The 18,951-nt window shown below is 36.6% G+C and overlaps 1 protein-coding gene across 11 annotated transcripts in view; it reads right to left on the bottom strand.

Annotated features, from left to right (window-relative positions):
* CNKSR2 (connector enhancer of kinase suppressor of Ras 2) overlaps positions 1 to 18,951 on the bottom strand; it is a 218,705-nt gene that overhangs the window by 125,753 nt on the left and 74,001 nt on the right. For 10 of the 11 annotated variants that reach the window (XM_027449077.3, XM_027449080.3, XM_027449078.3 and 7 more), the window contains exons 5-6: positions 13,183 to 13,224; positions 411 to 530 (exon numbers count right to left, since the gene is read on the bottom strand). In XM_027449077.3, coding sequence (XP_027304878.1) covers positions 411 to 530; positions 13,183 to 13,224 — 162 coding nt within the window. Of the gene's footprint in view, positions 1 to 410; positions 531 to 845; positions 960 to 13,182; positions 13,225 to 18,951 lie in introns of those variants that run through there. The other variant, XM_038168015.2, reaches the window with a different exon arrangement.

Below are 18,951 nucleotides of genomic sequence, written 5' to 3'. Positions count from 1 at the left end.
AAGCATATTCCAGCATTTGACAGTTTTTGTGCATAAGCCCACGCAAACTTCTTGGTTGAGTTGATTTTAGTAATTTAAATCCCTTCAGACTTCAAGATGCTAGAACAATCTGAACCATTTCTCAGGAGCTGGTATAAATTGCAAGAACTTCTTGTTCATTTCTTCCTGTTCACTAAACTTTTTTGCATACATTGGTCAGCCATACAAAATACTTCCCAGTTGGCCCAGCTGCATAAGAAATCAAACTAGCACAAGAAATTGAACTATTTCAGACTTTAAAAAACAAATGGCTGAAAGGTCCTATTCCTTTCCATATATACAAATTATTTAAGAAAACAAAACAAAACAAAAACAAACAACAACACTTTCTCATCCTGGATGATGGGTTTGATTAACTGCGTACTTCTTACCAGCCCTTCACTTGGCTTGATGTTTGTAAGCTGGATCACTTCAAGGTGAGCTGACTGGGAAACCAGTGGATCAGAAGAGAGTGAAATAATGTGATCACAGACGCCAGAGAGCGTTTTACACTAGGAAGGAAAAAACAAAACAAAATATAATAAACATACCATTGCTAACTGTGTATCAGCCTACAACTTAAAACATCGCATTTTTACATGTAAGTACATACTCGCTCACATTGTTGAATCTACAAGGCAAAGGGGAATAAGAAGGAAAGACCTCATTAGTCAGCAATGCAACACAAGATATGCTTTTTGTGATGACACCAAACTGACACGCTGTCAGATCAGAGGAGAAAAAGGAGCAAAGCTTTTGCTTCTCAGTAAAGACAGGAAGAGACCACACGTATTGATCCAATGCACTCTCACAAGTAGGTGCCCTACCCATGAGCTCAGGCATGTGGGGAGCACAGGGAACCCCCAAGACCCCCACTTTCCAAATCCTTTGCAGACTTTAAGTGCCCCCATGCCACCATTAATTTCAGTTGAAAGGGCAGATGTTCAGCACAGATGAAAATCAGGCTCTTAACAACAGGCAACTCCCATTAACTCTGAAGTTTATTCTGTGCTAATAAAACATGCTAATTGATCTTGGTCTGAATTTCACATGCTCTGCTGGTGCCAAGTATGATTTACCATTGCAGGCATGAAGATTACAATAAATAACCCCTTCATGATGGAATAATTCTTAAACCTATTATCCTTGGCAGCCTTTGTAGCAAGACAGAAATAAAAAAGTTTCTAAAAGGGCTGGGGCTGTCAAATGGGGACTTAGTATCTTCTCCTCACTAACTCCCTCTTGTCAGCGGCAGAGTGATAATTTATTTTCTTGCGTTCTCTCATATTTCTGTATGCTAGCATTTTTTGAGTTTCAGTATTTTCTGTGGAATCCTCTTTCAGCAGCTAAAACTGATTTCTCAGTTCAGGTTTCCAAATGTGTGTTTTGTCAGCAAATTCAGGGATCAGAACATTCGTTTGGTCTCACAACCGTGGGTAACTGCAAAAGCAATTAAGAACCAGCTTAATTGCCCTCACATTTAAAAGATTAAAGCTCACCAGTCTCCTCAAATGACTGAAACACAACTACATCCAACTGCTGCGCCCATAGCTCTTCCAAGACTGCAAAGCATACTTTTTCAAGTAAAAGTGTCTACAACAACATATGGAAATAAAACATGAAAATGGATATAATGCCCTTGCCAAATCACCATTAGAATTCTTAGTGCCAAACTGCATATATGTAGAAAAGAAAGTAAAAAAACCCCAGTGGCCAAAAAAAAAAAAGTGCCTTGATCCTGTTACAGACCATCACACTGGAACTTTCTCCTCTTTAAATTACTTGTGAACAATAAATTGTGATAGGATATAGATGGCATATATTTACTGAATGATGTTGAAAATGAATAAACAAATTAAAATCAAAAGGAAAATAACAAAATGTATATAACCAACATGACCTTCTTCTAGAGATATTACTTTTAAGCATGGACACACACACACAAATCCTTTCTGCTTTATCTTTATTTCATGATGCAGAATCATTATTGAAAAAAAGGAAGTCAAGGGACATTTAAAATGAGGTTAAGAATGCTTTGTGCTTTGTTTGAATTAGGGAGAAGTGAAAAAGTGATAAAAATGAACTTGATCACAATGTTATTTTTGTGGCTTTTGGGATACTAAACAAGTACTTTGAGCTGAAATTTTTAAAAAGGTAAAAATGATATAAAATTCCATTATTAAAAATGTAAACATAGGTATTTTTGCTTATGTTCTATTTTTAAATACAATACTGTTTTGTTATTTGTATTTTCATCTCTCTTGTAATTGTACTGAGAATTACTGAAAAATATCACTTCTAGAGACTTACAGAACACTCTGCTCCCCACATGCAAAGAAGAGGCCTACACTATAAATTACATTCTGATGATTAAAACTGAATTTTTCATATACCTGCACACTTGTATTCACCCACCTAGTCTTCCTGTCAGTCTCTTCAAAAACTACTACATTTTTGAGTCCCTAGCAGCTTCAGATCAACTTCCATTTATAAAGAATTAATATATGATTTTGTCTCCTATTCCTTACTGTCACATAGCCAAAATGCCTAGGAGTGTTCCTACCACCTAACAGGAGGTATGCCAATTTAGAGATTGGAGATGTGGCTCCTTGTTCAAACAAGAGACCTTGGCTGCCTTGGCAGATGACGGAGAAGAGTTAGGCAAGTCCATGATGTGACTCTGAATAGAAGCCTGTCTGGGAGGCATTACATAGCTTGCTGGGGCAGCTGCTCTCCCTCTGCTTCTTTGTCAGAGGGGGCACAGACGGTCTGTACTGTAAGCCTGAGGAGGTCAGCATCCCAATATGTCTCTATAAGGTACAACTGTGGAACAAGGTGGTATGAATTTTCACCAAAAGGAGCTCTGGGAAAACTGGATGCAAAAATTACCATGTCACTATGATAAAAAACAAAACAAAAAAAAGCAATGTTCTTCTATGCATTCCTTAAAGATTATTCTCTTTCAGATCTTGTAACTTTCTATCTCAGATATTTCTATCTCTGTTCTCTATTCTATCTATCTAGATATTTCTACCTTAGATATCATTCTGGTGTCCAACAGGGTACACATACCAAGCACAGTACATGAACCACAGCAAAGTCCCTAGTGGAGACCCTAGAGTTAGAGACCATACTTTCAGATTAAGGCTTCCAGTTCTATGACCCTCCCAAAATGAAAGCTCTCATTCAACATGTGAGGATGCATGAATATCTACCTTCCCAAAAGAATGAAATTAAGGGGCAAAAGTCTGATGCACTGTTATAAAATCTTTTCCACTTCATGAATATCCAGATCTGACCAGGTTGAAGACAGAGAGTTTCTAAAATTTCATTAAATGTTACCAGGTTTATTACCATTCGTTAGTATCATAGGTGACAGGAAACAGCAAAAGAAAATGGAAGGTACAGAAAAGCAAACAAGAAAATTCTTGAATTGCTTCTCTCAGTTTCTGACCAACAGAATTAACTCTTTTCCGTCTGAAAGAGCACTAAAGGACCTGAGTGATTCAGTAAGACAACTAATTGAACCCACAGAGACTTTCTTAAGAAATGGTCAATTCAGATAATGAGACCTAATCACTACATTGTTTGCTTAGTAATTATGGAAGAGCCCTGTCCAGCAACCTAACTTCATTAAAATATGTTTAGTACTTATGAGAACTGCCCTTTTCTTTAGAGGGAAAAGGAAGCTTATTGTAGGAAGATTTTGAATGTAAGACTCACTGCTATTACATAATAAACTGGCATATTTGTGTTGCCTGAATTTACTATATTTCACATATATTTGCATAGCACCAAATGAATGAGTAGATGATTTGTTTTTAATTAAGCTGCTCACCTAATTTCAGAATAGCATGCATTTTCTTTCTGTTTTCTTGATCCAAGATAATTTCAAGACTTTGGGAAGAAAAAGCAACTTTGGATGATGGATCAACCACCCAAAACTTCTGGCTGCCATAAGCAAATATCTAGCAACTCCTCCAGTTTTCTTCTGAATATATAAGCTTGCCTGTGTTGGAATACCTATAGAATCTCAAAAGTCTCCCTTAACTGTTATACATTCAAATATTTTTCATTATCACTCTATGGTTAAAGAACAAGAACAGCATGGGGCACACTGGCACGCAGTAGCTGTCTTCACCCCAGTGCAAGGAAAGGGTACACAGGCTGTCACTGAAAACATGACCAGAGGCTGACACTGCCAAAACTATACATTTCCTGACACAAATGCAAGTAGCACAAATAATTCCAGAATGGATTATAGAAGGTATTGTGAGGCTTAGTTTAGTTATTAGCCAAGAGTCCATAGACATAAAAGGACAGTACACTGACTAATGCAGAATGCATTTACCTCAAGTCCTTTTCTGCTGAATTGAATTTCTCAGTTTAAGGTGGTGTGCACAGCTTTTGTATCTTGAAGTACACATGTCATTTGTATATTATTTTTTCAATCTGGATAACCACTTTGAAACAATTATTTCCTCTCCATTTTTGTGAGAGAGGGGAGGAAATTAGCAAGAGAGGTTCAGCCTTCTACCTATACTGGGGATGCTATTTCACTTCAGCTTTTAAAATAGAAGTTCTAATACTATCATACATCAGAGTGAAGGATCTGAAGTTCAGCAAGTACAGGCTGAAGATATAATACTTTTTCCTTTTGAAAACTTGCCCACATTTACTAAGCCCAAGCCTGGAATATTGAAATTTGTAGATGCACAGTATAGATTTAGATAGACCTGCACCATGCAGTGTAAAGCACTGTAGTCAGTGCAGAAATATCTCAGTCCTGGTTTGTGGCTTTCCTAAACATTTCACAGCAGCTCATCAGGTTTGTTCCATATGCATTGCTTGGGAGCTCATCATTCAAGCAACTTCTAAATGTCTAGATCCACCATCACATTCAGTGCTTTACTAAATTTTCCCCTAAGCTCTCCAGACTTCACTGGAGCTTTCACCTTGGCAGATGCAAATGGAACAAATTATGCAGGTGACAGAAATACCTTGTTTTTTGTTATTAATATTTTTAATATTTCCTTTGATGGAAAGTAATGGACTGACATAGTATTTTGCACATACGCTACCCAATTAATTTAAGTGGAAGAAAAGCACACCAACAGTGCACATGTGTTACTCATTTTGTTCCAAACAATTTACAAAGACTGTTTTTTCATCATAACTATCCAGCACAAGCTGTATCAGAGACATGTATTTTAGTTTCACTAAAATGTGATGACAGTACAGTTCACCTTCTCTCTCAAATGGCAGTTACCTTTTGTTACTTTGTAGAACTACATTTCTGATTATGAAAATGTTGTTAACAGGATCAGGATGCTTTACCATACTTTTGTAACTGCTGATTCCCTACTGTAATGCAATTTAAAAACACCTGTGTGGTCCTTCAGTACCTTATAGATTTGTAAATATAGCAAATTAATTTGGAGGCTATAGCTTTTCTTCTGCCCTGGGCTGGACATCTTTTCTTTCACCTTTGCAAGGTACAAATAGGAATGTTACCCAAATTAATCTAGCACTTGTCCCTTTGCCATTTTTTGACTTCAGCAGAGAAGATGCACACTCGTATGCAGTGGCTGTACTTCTCAACAGATGGTGATGAGCAAAAGGCCAAGGAGAACTGTCTCAGAACTTTATGGAGGATGTAGCACCCAGCTGGTAAGCTGCTCTGCAGAAAAGGATCTGGGGGTCCTCCTGGACACCAAGCTGAATGTGCCCTTGCTGCTAAGAAGCCTAATGATACTCTGGGTTGCATTAGGCAAAGTATTGCCAGCTGGGCAAGAGAGGTGCTCCTTCCACTCTATTCAGCATTGGTGAGGCTGCACCTAGAGTACTGCCTCCAGTTCCAGGTCCCTCAGTAAAAAAGAGACATGGACATACTAGGGGCTGTACAACAGAGAGACACCAAGGTGATTAAGAGACTGGAGCACCTCTCCTACTAGGAGAGACTGAGAGGGCTGGGACAGATCATCCTGGAGAAAAGGAGATGTGGGGGGAAGTGCCTTCCAACCTCAACCAGTCTGCAATTCAGATATCATATTTTAATACTGCAGAGGAAACAACCGCATAATAAAGAGTATGTTAGCATGCCCACTGCTCATTATCCTTGTCAAAATAACATGCACAGCTGCTGTTACTTGTACTGCAGATAAGAGGAGAATCTACTCAATGATTAAGATATAATTCTACGAAATAACTTTGTGTGAACAATGCCATTTCAGTGGTAAAGTTAAATACTGTACATCTTTAAGCAATTCATAAAGAAATATTCCAGTAAAATAATAGGGTTGGGTGTTCTCTGATATGCAGTGAAAGTCCACTGAAGAATAACTTTTCTAAGTATCTCCATGTGTTCATGTGCTACATTTATACATTTGCAGAAGCAGATATGAAAATGATAAGCAAGTATGAGTTACTAGATACATTAAGATGCACAGGAAAATGAGCATCCAATTGCTCCCATAAATATCAGCAGGCATTAAAAATGCCTGGCCTTTCTCAAGCCGCACTTAGCTTTCAGCATGCAGGCCATCTGGACAAAGGAAAAGGGTTTGGCAAAGCCAAAAAAAAAAGGCAAGTTACAAAAGATTAACTGAGAGAAATCAGCAGATGATAACATTTTCTCCTTTTGTTATGCAGCCCCTGTTCTCAGTATTAGCTTTACGCTGTTGCCTACAGTTCTCTTTTGCAGTAACTAATCACTGCAATTTAAATAATAAATTTTCCTCTCTATTCAGTGACAAACTCATAATTGCATATTGTACCTACACCACAGTCTTTATGTACAAAACTAAATGATTTAAAGGAGGATGAAAAATATCACTAAAAAGCATCTAGTTGTGTGGTAGAAATTCAAGGGGAAATGTTTTATTTTACTCTGTAGGCAGCCAGCTCATGTCCCAAAGCATGAAGAATGAAAGATCATACTGTTTTTACCCATGCTTTTGGACTGTAGTGCACTGATTTCTAACCGGTTTTCCACAATTGCTCCTTCTCTCAGCTAAGGGGATGAGGACATCAGGGTATCTACATTTTACTTGCATCTTTCCTGATTCTCTGTGGGTAATTTACTTTGTACTGGCAAAATGATATGCCTTCTGCAGCATACTGGAGGTAGTCATGGACATGGCTGCCTTCAAAGAGACTTGTTCATTTCAGGCAGCTCTAGGGTAAAACAAACAGACTTCTATTCAATCCTGCCCTTAATTTTACCCAGGGTAGTGAACAAGCTTAAATCCATTTTGCCAAGTGTTTGCAATATGGAAGCACCCTGGCTTAAACACATTCCTGGGGCTGAGGGGAAGAGAAGTCAGAAAAATGTATTTGTGATGTTAAGTTTAATGTTTGGGATTTAAAAAAAAAAAACAAAAAAAAAATAAAAAGCTTAGTTACAACTGACAGACAAAGCAACTTGCTGCATGAGCATTCAGATAAGTCTAACTAGTTATAAAGTCTAACCACTTAGCTTAAGTCACATGGAATAACTATTAATCAATTAATTTTGGTCCAAAAAATTCCTTGTATTGTAAGGAATACCACAGAAACTGCAGCAATCTTAGAACTGACTGGGCCTGGACTAGTGTTTTTATGTACATAAAAGTTTAATCAGTGAACTCAATCTTATTTTGGATGCAAAGACATCCAAAGTCAGAAAGGTTTCTGTTGGAGTGGAGTTTGCTAGGTATAGGTACCTTTGCAAGGTATAGACTCTTGAAAAGAAGCAGGTGATTACTTTTTTTCTTTAATAAGATTATCAAAATGATACTTTAGACAATGCATTCTTAGTCCATTATAGCTCTGTAACAAATATTCAAGTAAAGTGAGAAGGATTGAATTATTATCATTGTGGTTTCTCTGAAAGGCTCTTGGTAAAAAGAGAACATCCTGATCCATTACTTGTTCTTTTCTTTTTCAATCTAGTAATTTAAAAAAAAAAAAAAAGCTCACATTTTTAGAAGCTTCCAAATATTAACTGCACTCTACAGTTCTACTTTCTACAGTTTTCCAACTCTAAAAACAAAACAAACAACAAAGAAACCCACTTTTTTCAGGAAAAGCAACATAATTTTAAGAAAGTTAAACTAAAAAAAAAAAACAAAACACAAAAACAAACAAAAAAACTTATTAATCTGACTGAAGCCTGGCTTCTGCTTTCTATAATTAGTCATTCTTGCTTTGCTCTCACTTTAATACTATACTGCTTCACTTGGATTAATCTGAACTAGATACTTCCATCACATGCAGCCTGGAACAGCTAGAAGGAATCAATGAATTATTTTTGAACAATTTTAAATCTCCATTCAGACTTTTGCAACCATTAGCTTAACTCCCCACATAAGCAGAACTGATGCCCTTTCAAGTTGAGCAGTTTTCCATGCACTTTATCATCTCGGGTTAAATTTATATAAAGATTCTAAATATAAGCTAGCAAGAAGATACTACTTTTCAGTTTTAAAGTAGACACCAAGACATGGTTTATCACTTCATATTTAGGCCAACTATATTTAACCTGTTCTTTTTTATATTGTCATCTACTTCTGCTGGTATTATTTTCTGATTATATTTATTTTCTGATGATATTAATAAATTATTACAATTTTACTATTTACTTATTTATTTATGACATAAGCAAAAAGTAACCTGGAAAAAACACACTGAGAAATATGGTAGAAAACATACTGAGAATACGATAGAAATATGAAGCATTTCTCTGTTTTCATGACTATTTCAGAAGCATCAACATTTTAATGAGCAAAACACATTATTCTTGTGTGGTTTTACGCTTCTTATTGCACAGAAACCAAGTGTTTCTATGAATGAATTCACAGTGAAAATAACATTAAGAAATACATTTTAACATTAAGAAATATACTTTAAAGTAATTGTTTCAAAACACCTACAATTCTAGGGCAGAAAATTATAGTTGAGACATTTTTTCTTCCCCAAAGACACAATCTGCAAGTTCCATTTAGAAGAAATAAACAAAATTTAAGTTAGCAATTTCTTCTTAAAATTTTATCATCTTTCTATAAGACCTTTTTCCTTTAGTTACATTTTATGTTTGGTTGAATAACACAAACTAGTTTACTACTTTACTACTAACATTGTGAGAGGCATCCAAAATGCTTTTATAAAGCATTTGAAGCTCCACTTGCTTGAAGAGTAAACGAAAACATTTCTTTCTTGAATACAGGGCTGAAGCTATTCAGTTCTGTCTCCACAGAATATCGTGTCTTCATCAAAAAGCTGACTTCAGAATATGTTTGTTGACATTAAAACATACTATCTATGGATAAGGTGATTCAGCAGTCTCTCCACATGAACTCCTACACTGTGATCTCAGAAAAAATAGGGCATTCAAAAGAAATTACTGCCATTAGAATCTGAGCACATTAACTATTTTTTGACCCTACCTAATTAAAGCAAACCAAGCTGTCATTTAACTGAGGATCTTGCCTTTGGTGCGGGATGTTGCCACCTTCACCATGCTTTAGAGGGAAGTGTGAAGAATGAGTGACTCGCTAACGTTGGCGGTATCCATAGATGCATTGTGATAGCAGCAAAGTGGTCTCACATCCCCCGGCTGTGCCCACACACCCTCTTGCCCCCTGATTTGGCCCAGATGGCAGGTTGGGTGAACACAAAGTAGGCTCATTCTGCTGAGCATGGGGCAGCATCCCCACAGAAGACGTGTGCCTGCTCAGCTCCAGCCCCTGAACCAGTCCAAAACAACACTTTTGTGATGGGTTATCCCCATCATGATGGGGATGTTCAACCCAGAACCTTCAGAACACCTGCTCTGAAGTAAAATTGCTGGACCACCAATAGGTGATGTGGATAAAAATCAACTACTTGGATCCAATGATCCTAAGGTGGAAAATGTCTTGGTATCCGAAAGAATAAGAGTATGTACTTGCCATTTAGATTATTTTTATTGCCATAGTTGTAGGATTTTATTTTTATTTTTATTTTTTAGTAAAAAGGAGCTTTTAAAATTTTACTTCAGTCCTTAGTGAGAACAATACCTTGCAACAATAACTTCCACAGATTAATTACATTAATTGCCAATCAGTTGTAAGTCACTGCCTTTTGCTTTCATGAGGAACTGTGGTTTCTTCTGTCATGAAGAGAACGTGGTACATGAAAGGAAGAGCCCATGGCTTTGAATTCAAGTTCCTCTGTAAGTCACCCCAGCTAACACAGCTATACGTTGGTATTTGATCACTCAGAGGTAGCTGGATCCAATGCTAGCCAGATATATTTCTGTTACCCAAACGAGAGTGCACGGATTGCTAATGGGAAATGTATTCAGAGAACAGACTTAAAATAGTTTCATCTTTTAATTTAAGTAGAGAAAACTTACTTTCTCTGTAGATACTACTTGTTTGTGTGGCCTCTCCCCCCAGTATCTGCTAGTTTTTCCACATTTCTCACTTAAGATTCTTTCTATGCCTTTACTAAAATTTACTACTATTCTTTTCATATCAGAGAACCTTCTTAGTAACATTCACCTCTAGGATGCACAGTCCAGTTTGATATCTAAAAAGGCAACTAATATCACAGAATCACAGAATCATCTAGGTTCGAAGAGACCTCCAAGAACACCGAGTCCAACCTCTGACCTAACACTAACAAGTCCTCCCCTAAACCGTATCACCAAGCTCTACATTTAAACGTTTTTTAAAGACCTCCAGGGATGGTGACTGGATAAGGTTGCCCCTGAGTCTCATCTTTTCCAGGCTGAACAATCCCAGCTCCCTCAGCCGCTCCTTGTAAGACTTCTTCTCCAGAACCCTCACCAGCTTTGTTGCCCTTCTCTGGACTCACTTGAGCACCTCGATGTCCTTCCTGTAGCGAGGGGCCCCAAATCGAACACAGTACTCGAGGTGCAGCCTCACCAGAGCCGAGTAAATGGGGACAATCACTTCCCTAGCCCTGTTGGCCACACTGTTTCTTATGCAAGCCAGGATGCTGGTGGTCTTCTTGGCCACCTGAGCACACTGCTGGCTCATATTCAGCTGACTATCAAACAATACTCCCAGGTCCTTTTCTGCCAAGCAGCTTTCTAACCACTCATCTCCCAGCCTGTAGTGCTGCTTGGGGTTGTCATGCCCCAGGTGCAGGACGTGGCCCTTGGTCTTGTTTTACACTGGCATAAAACATACCATGCTCACTCAAGATCTTGAGATATCCTTTTGTTTTTTCCTTTCTTCTTCTTTTTTTTCTTTTTTTCTTTTCTTTTTTTTTTTTTTTTTTAATTTTTATTTTTAACTGTCTATTTAGCTAAGGCCACAGCACGTTTTTTCCTGTCTTCCCAGGAGAGGAGTTACAGGGAACAGAGACTACTTCCAATTTCAGTTCTTTCCTCAAGCTTTTAATTTGCACTTTTAAAATATTCCCTTTCAAATTCAAAATATGATTTCAAATCCCATCTTTTAATTATTCAGCCACAGATTTCTTTCCTTGTTTGCTTTTGCTTCATGAAATCCCATCCATCAATTGAAATGCAACATGTTCAGAAACATTCAGAAATGATCCAAGTTATGTACAACACCTACAGTCGTCTTTAATCCTAAGCTTTTGCAATCAGTTCAACAGTTTGTTCATGTTTCCTTGCAAGCTTGAGCGCTAATCATAGACCCTAATTAAACTCTCAACAATAATTTATATGTCCACCTGTCACCACAAAGTGGTTATTGTAGATTAAAGAAATAAGCCTGTGTGAATCTGAATGATGTAAGGTAATATAACTTCATCATGTACAGCTAGTTTTCATGTAACTATAATGAAACCTGTCTCAAATTTTTCCATTCACATATCTTAAATGAATCCCTTGGTTTCCTCAAAATTGTCCATTGAAGACTACATTAACTGATGCTTTATCAGCTCTAAACATTGCCAGCTCTCTTTCCAATCCTGTTTGCTAATTTGTAAATGATAAATGCTGTATATAGCAGATGTCAAAACTCTTGGCTCTTACAGCACAAAACAAGCATGTATTGAAAACCAGGCTTTATATAATGATTTCAAACTTACAGCACTTCAACTTTTGCCAAGATTATGTAATTAAAAACTTCATTACTTAAATGCTTGCAGAGCTCAGCCTAGCAAAGACGATGATGTCAATCTGACTAAAAATGCAAATTCCTTGTGTCCCACGGGGGAAAAAATGTCAGTGTAACTTAAAAATACAAGGAGACTTTTTATTGCACATCACTGTGAAATCTAAGTGTCAAAAGATTACAGAACTCAGTTTGCCATGCATTTGATATGGGAGAACTGAATAAAAAAGTACAGCAAAAGTAATTGGGAAGATCATATTTTAAAGTGTTTTTTTTTTTTCTTGCTTAAACTATAACAAGAAAAATAAGATATGAAAACCTACCTAAAAGTGAAGCAAAGTGAGATATAAAATATGATTAATTTCATTATTTACTCTTATGAAGAACAACTTCATATTGAAAGTTTAGAAGCAGGGTCAGGGTTAACTAAATACTCACTAAACCATAGCCACAACATGAAAGACAATTTAACATCTGAAAGTTAGGTACTGTGTCAGACAAGTTGTGGTCAAGCTTCTGACTCTCCATCCCCCAAAGTATCAGCCCTTCCAACGCATCCTATGTTCTGGTGTTAAGTTCTCATGAATTTCACCTGTTTTATTTGCTATCTACAGATAACAGTATGGATTCTGGGAATAAACAGTTGTATTTATTCTGTGAATTCAGCAGGAAAGTATTGCATTAATCATATCACTGGACTAGCTCCACAATCCTAAGAGAAATAAAGCTGTATAAATGAAGCTATATTACTGACAAATATATACGATTTCATAAAAGCCGAGCAAACAGTTCTCTAGAAGAAAATCCCATTTTTCAAAATCATTCTTTTAACCATGTTTTACAAATAACAGATGGGTGTGAACTAGAGTAAAACACAAGCCCTTGTGAAGTTTCAGACTTCTCACATGCCAAGTTTGGCTTTCCTAACAGTCATTACTACTCATACTTATTTCCATATATTCAGCAGTCAGTCATACCCAGATTAGTTCATTATTACATTGGTATTGCACAGAAAAAGCCAAAAACACACAGAGATAGAATCCTATGAATTCGATATAAATATATTAATAAAAATCAAAAAACTACTTACCACATGAAGAATTTTATTCTCTGTTTCATATACTGTGCAATCCTGAAAAAGTAAAGCAGAAAAGACAAAATTGATCTAAATTGATCTAATCAATCAACTTTCTGAGATTTATCCTTAAAAATAATTAAATATAATCAAAGTTTTTGGAATAAAGCAATAGATTTCAAAGTCTCAACTAGAATGGATAGATTTATGTAAACAAAGTGTGAATCTAGCACCAAAAGGAACTACTGGTAAATGCCTATGTCCATTCACTACTTGTTGTTGTTGCTTCCTTCCTTGAGATAGGTAATGATCTTCCTCCACATTACATCATTTTGGTACACACCAGCTAGTCAAACACGTCAGCTGAGTGGCTTCAACCAGCAGGACCTGACTGGGGAAAAGTATGGCCTCCTTCTACTGGTCACCTTGAAAATCAGAATTGTTTTAAATACACTCTCCTGGAGACACTCCCCTTGAAAAGTTTGCAAGGCTGCAAAACAAAAAGGGTTGAAGCCACTGTACAAGACTGTCTCCCTCCCTCACTGTTTCAACTTTACTTGTGGTTAACTAATCTGATTTCCTAATTTTTCCTCCATTTAAAGCTGTGCAAGAGAGTCAGAAAACTACGCTGAACAATTCCTAGTGAGCTGCACTGTCATTTTTGCACACCCCACCAAAGAAGAGAAGGAAAACCTTGAGAAGAAGAAAAAAAGCGAAATGTTGGTTGTCTAGAGCACTCCACAGAATAGGAGGGAAGAGAAACATGGAATAAAAAACACACAGGAAACTTGAGTTGGACCATCTTATTCCATGAAGCCTGGTGGAGACCGTATGGACATCATCACCACCTTACCTGGAATGTGAGGCAGTCTCTATAAGACAGACTATCAGATGGGAAGCTGGGGACTGTGAAAGTTCTTCCTGACAGGCTAAAATCTCAGTTGATATAGAGAACTAGAAGTACAGGAATTAGTAAGGTAGAGAGCATGTGAAATGCAACCAACACTGGTGAAAGAGCCACTCTTCCCTAAGTTCACCAAATGCTGTAGTTGTATGATAATTAGCACAAGTTCAGTTTGGAATAGATGTTTTATAACCTACTAAATAACTCACTTGAAAAACATGACTAAATTTTCACATTTTAGGTCCTTTCATTTTTTAATTGGTTTATCCTCTTTGAAAACAACTTTGTTATATGCAACTGTTTTTTAAAAAATGAAATTTTAGATCATGAAATATTTCTAGCGTTACTTGGGCAAGAACAGCCACTGTGTTCTTAAGCTTTATATAAAACAACCTCTGCAGAAGCAGCAGGTTTATCAGGGAGTATTTTCCTAATAACAGCTGTTGGCATTCAGGAAACATTTGCAAGTATGTACAGCCGGAAAGAAAATTTAACACGTTTAATTATATGCAGACATCAATGAAGTATTTGCAATCTTAGTAGCAAAACACACATTTCATTTTTATATGTGGGAAGGCATATAACATTTTCAATCTGGGTACATCTATGTTCTGCACGGTTTCTTATGAATCATTCTGCAAAAATATCAGGAAGGGATTTCAACATTTATATTGAAAAAAATATGCTTCTAAGCAGACATAATTATTTCATTTATAATGAGGAGTTTACTATAAGTTTAACATTCGGCTTACAGAGGACACTGAGAATTCTCACTGCTAAGGGATAGGGGATTCTGGGTTTTTAAATACTATAGAGGTTCGTTACAGCCAGGAAAAAAAATGAGTAAGGAAGAAACACAGCTACATCCTTGAAACGAAACTCTTTGACACAATCATGAAGGAAGCTAAAGAAACAAGCTTATTTCTGACAAACTCAGAGTATAATTAAAAATACATTTCTGAATCTACCAAAGACAGTAAAGCAAGTAGAAAACTATACACCCTCTGTGTATTGGTACAGGTGACTTTACCCTCCAATTCTCTCCTCATCACACAACTACCTACAAATTAAGTGTCTGGAAAGAGGAATTGCTATATGAGATCCTCACACACAGGAAAGGTTGATGCTGCATTTTCTATTCAGGCAAGAGAAAAACAGTTTACTAAATAAAAGACAGAAATTGGAAGAAAGCAAACAATGCTTAGGTTAAAAAAAAAAAAATCCAAAATATACTTTTTCCATACAGGAATGATATGCAACTATTCAAACCTCAACTGAGGGAGATGTGAAGGAGTGCAGAGACACATGCGAGCATAGCCTAGAGCAGCCCTGAAGTCTAGGACTCAAAAGAAACCTACAAAAGGTCACCAAAGCCAATCCCTGCATTGTAGCAAGCTTGTTTTAACTTCCCGCAGCCATCCCTGGAGATAGGGGCTGAGAATGCTTTTGAATGATCCCTAGAGCAAAACCTACATGTCACTTTTCTTCAGAGTCAACAGTTTATTTCCCCTTAGATCTTTTAAGTCACTCCACTACTTTGAGGATAATTGAGCCCACGCTCTTCAGATATGCTTTATGTACAATGATAAACTGAATGCTTTTTACTGTGGACTTTCACCACTACTATTACATACCTATTTCATTTCAAATAAAAGAGCTTAAAAGAATTTAAAGCACTTGAGAGCACAAAGAGAGTCACTACTTATGCAATTAGGAACATTTTTTTGTTCTTAATAACATACCATCTACAGCTGGAAAACATCTCTTCCTTCCATACCTAGACTATAAACATACATCTTACTTCTGAAAAATCTTAAGTATCTGTTTACCCACAGTACCAAGACATTACAATTAAGGTAAGAAACAGATAATACACAAATCTAACTTCAACTATTTTTCTGCTTCAGGAAACCAGGAAATATGCAAAAAACCTGCAACCAAGCTTTCCTCCAACACAAGATAAAAATTGGCTATTCATTTAGTGAAAGAATACTATGATTACCCCTGAACTGAAATATGCATATATCGTTAAGAAGAGTTCTGCTTTTATCTGTTTGTTGTCTGAACTTCACATGAATATTCACCAACAAATTAAAAAAAAAAAAAAAAAGCCAGGATATTTATCTCTATATACCCAACTGACCAAAACCTGAGCTCAGTCAGCTTTAGGTTGTATTCTCAATGTATATTGTTTCCTAAAATGTTAATAGAGCAGGTTGCTAATAAAGCAATAAATGCAGTTCTTCTTCTTGTACTCCAAACTCTGTGTTAATTTATATTTTCTAAAGATGTAGTCAAATATTGGCCAACAGTAGTTTCAGAGACAAACATGAGACAGTACTGTCCACAAAGAAAGAGAACTAAAAGGGCAATACAGTGGCACAACTTCACTACTAACATCAGCTTTTCTTGGTCACTATTTGCAGCTCTACCTCGTGTATTAAAACAGGCAAAAGGTCCTTTTGGTCCTTTCCTTTGTAGATGCAGATGGGACTAAGCTAAGATCTTAATAAAAAGGGAAGAATAAAGTCCAAAATTAGAAGAGAAAGAAAAAAAAATGTAGTAGGAGAAGTTAAAAAGAGCAAGAATAAACCTCAGTAATCAAGGAGAGAGGTCTCCTGTACTTTCAGAAAAAAAAAAAAAGTATAATTTTAAAATCTATTTGTAAGACTAGCAAGACTGACGTTACACTCCAACTGAAATGCATTATTTATAGTGTGTTTCTTCCAGAAGTCAGATTCATAAGCATAATTCTGTGTTGTTTCTATAAAAATTAAAAATTTTATCTGCAAATATCCTGTCATAATTCCCCTTAATAAGAATTACTGAATACACTTAGAATTAGATCTACTGAATTCAACAGCACTGACTGGTGACAATGCTGCCAAAGTCACCCTGTTCCCCCACTTTGCTAGAACAATTCACCCTTGAAGTAACATATATAAAATACAAATATTTGTAGATTTTTATTTTCAAAAGCAATGCTTACGCTGCTTTGTTTTTCTAATTTATTTTCTTCTCCTCTTATTTACTTATTACTGTATTTCTTATTTTCTTATTACTGTATTTCTAAACCTCTATTTTAGTATGTCACAGAAGTGGGGAATTGGGTCAGCTAATTACACCAACACTTTCCTTATGCTTTGGTTCTTTTCTTTCCACCCAAGTTGATTAAATCTCAACTCAAAATGTGAAATATTGAGGTCTAGAAGACATGCCAAATCAACATAATGATCACAGATCCTATAGGGGAAAAAGAAAAAGAGCATCCAGTTCTCCAGTACTATAACTATAGGATAATATTCAGCAGAAAACACTTCTATTTTTGCATATATATCATGTGGATTACACATCTGAGTCAGCAGCCTGTCAAAGTATCTATTGCAATTACCTGTCAAACACTTCCCAGGGCAATTGCAAAATACCATCCAGAAACCGCCATCATTCTTCTTATTACTACTATTATTATTATTGGTTTGGCCACATTCTGGGCATCTACAGTACTGTATTCTTTTTGGAAGCCTCAAGTTCCTCTTAACCCCACAACTTAGTTTGAGAATAAAGATACACTAGTTCAGAAAATATAATATACATGCAAATATTCAAGTAATAAGAAAATGGAGAATTGCAGAAAAAATGTTTGTTGATTCTTCCAGCAACAACTCAGCCACAGCTCAGCATTCCTAGTAATCTGTAGATGAGAGTGCTCAAGAGAAAGCAAGGACTTCTTTCACTATGTTGTTGTTGTTTCATTGTATTTCACTGTTGCCCAGAAGAATGTCTTGGTTGTTCATGTATTTAGTCATCCTGATTTATTTTTTTCCTCCACGGCAGAGAAAGTTCCTAGGTAGGGTTGGTACATCAGCAGGTTACATTCTTGCCAAGGACAAAAAACAAACCTCCTGATTCTCAGGTAACATGTTAGCCCAAACACATCCTTTGTGAATTCATACTATTGTAGCATTGATCAAAAGAAGCCGTGTGGTGCTACAGAGGTGGAGTCAACTGTAGAAACCAGTGAAAAACAAGGACTTCTCATGAGAGCATTCATTCTCCAGGGAGCTTTTGAGCTGCTTCTGGCAGAGTTTCTTCACTGTTTTTTCACGTGTTTTTCTCTGCAATCCAACTGAATCTACAGGAAGGCAATTGTGTGTGTGTGTGTCTGTGTGTGCGTGTCTGTGTGTGCTCATGTGCTTGCATTGCACTTTTTAACCAGTCTTTTGTTGATAAAATAGAGGCAAGATTAGGAACGTAATCTTTAAAATGGTGGTGAAATCGCTTGGGAAATGCATCTTTCATGAGCAATTCTCCACATCTTCTATGTCTAGTTTTAAGAGGGCAACAGCTAGATTTTATGTACTACTTAAAAACAGATGTCTGATAGAATTGCTATCACTATTATTTTGAAGTCACGCAAAATGTTCTAAAGTATGTAACTCCAGTTCTCTATTTGTAACAAAAATAATGAATTACATGATTGCTAAAAGAGGGTTCAGACTCTCATGCATTGCCAAACCTTTGGTATAAAACCTTCTTTGAGCAGTGCAGCCATTGGCTGGAAGTAAGCCAAGCCACCCTCTAAATCCCTTTGCTTCTCAAATTGATTACAACTGTAACTGAATCCTTTAATACCAGTCTATGTCAAATGGATGGTCTGTCAGCCCTGCTACTTAGCAACAATAAAAAATAATTAACTGGAGAATGCTCATATCAGAACTCCCAGGCTCTTCAGCCCTCCCCCCACCCAACACCTTCAAAAATAAGTTGTTCTGTCTTCAAGAAGCCCTCTTTAAGTCTCTTCAAGTATCCCCAGCTCCAGAAAATTTATGTCATTGGCTTGAGGAAGGCTCATTTTGTTTGAATTCTGCCCAGTTCAGCTA

This window comes from Anas platyrhynchos, chromosome 1 (genome assembly GCF_047663525.1).
Source record: "Anas platyrhynchos isolate ZD024472 breed Pekin duck chromosome 1, IASCAAS_PekinDuck_T2T, whole genome shotgun sequence".
Lineage (NCBI taxonomy): Eukaryota > Metazoa > Chordata > Aves > Anseriformes > Anatidae > Anas > Anas platyrhynchos.
Note: the sequence above shows the minus strand (reverse complement) of the source record. Positions and strands in the feature narration are given on the sequence as shown.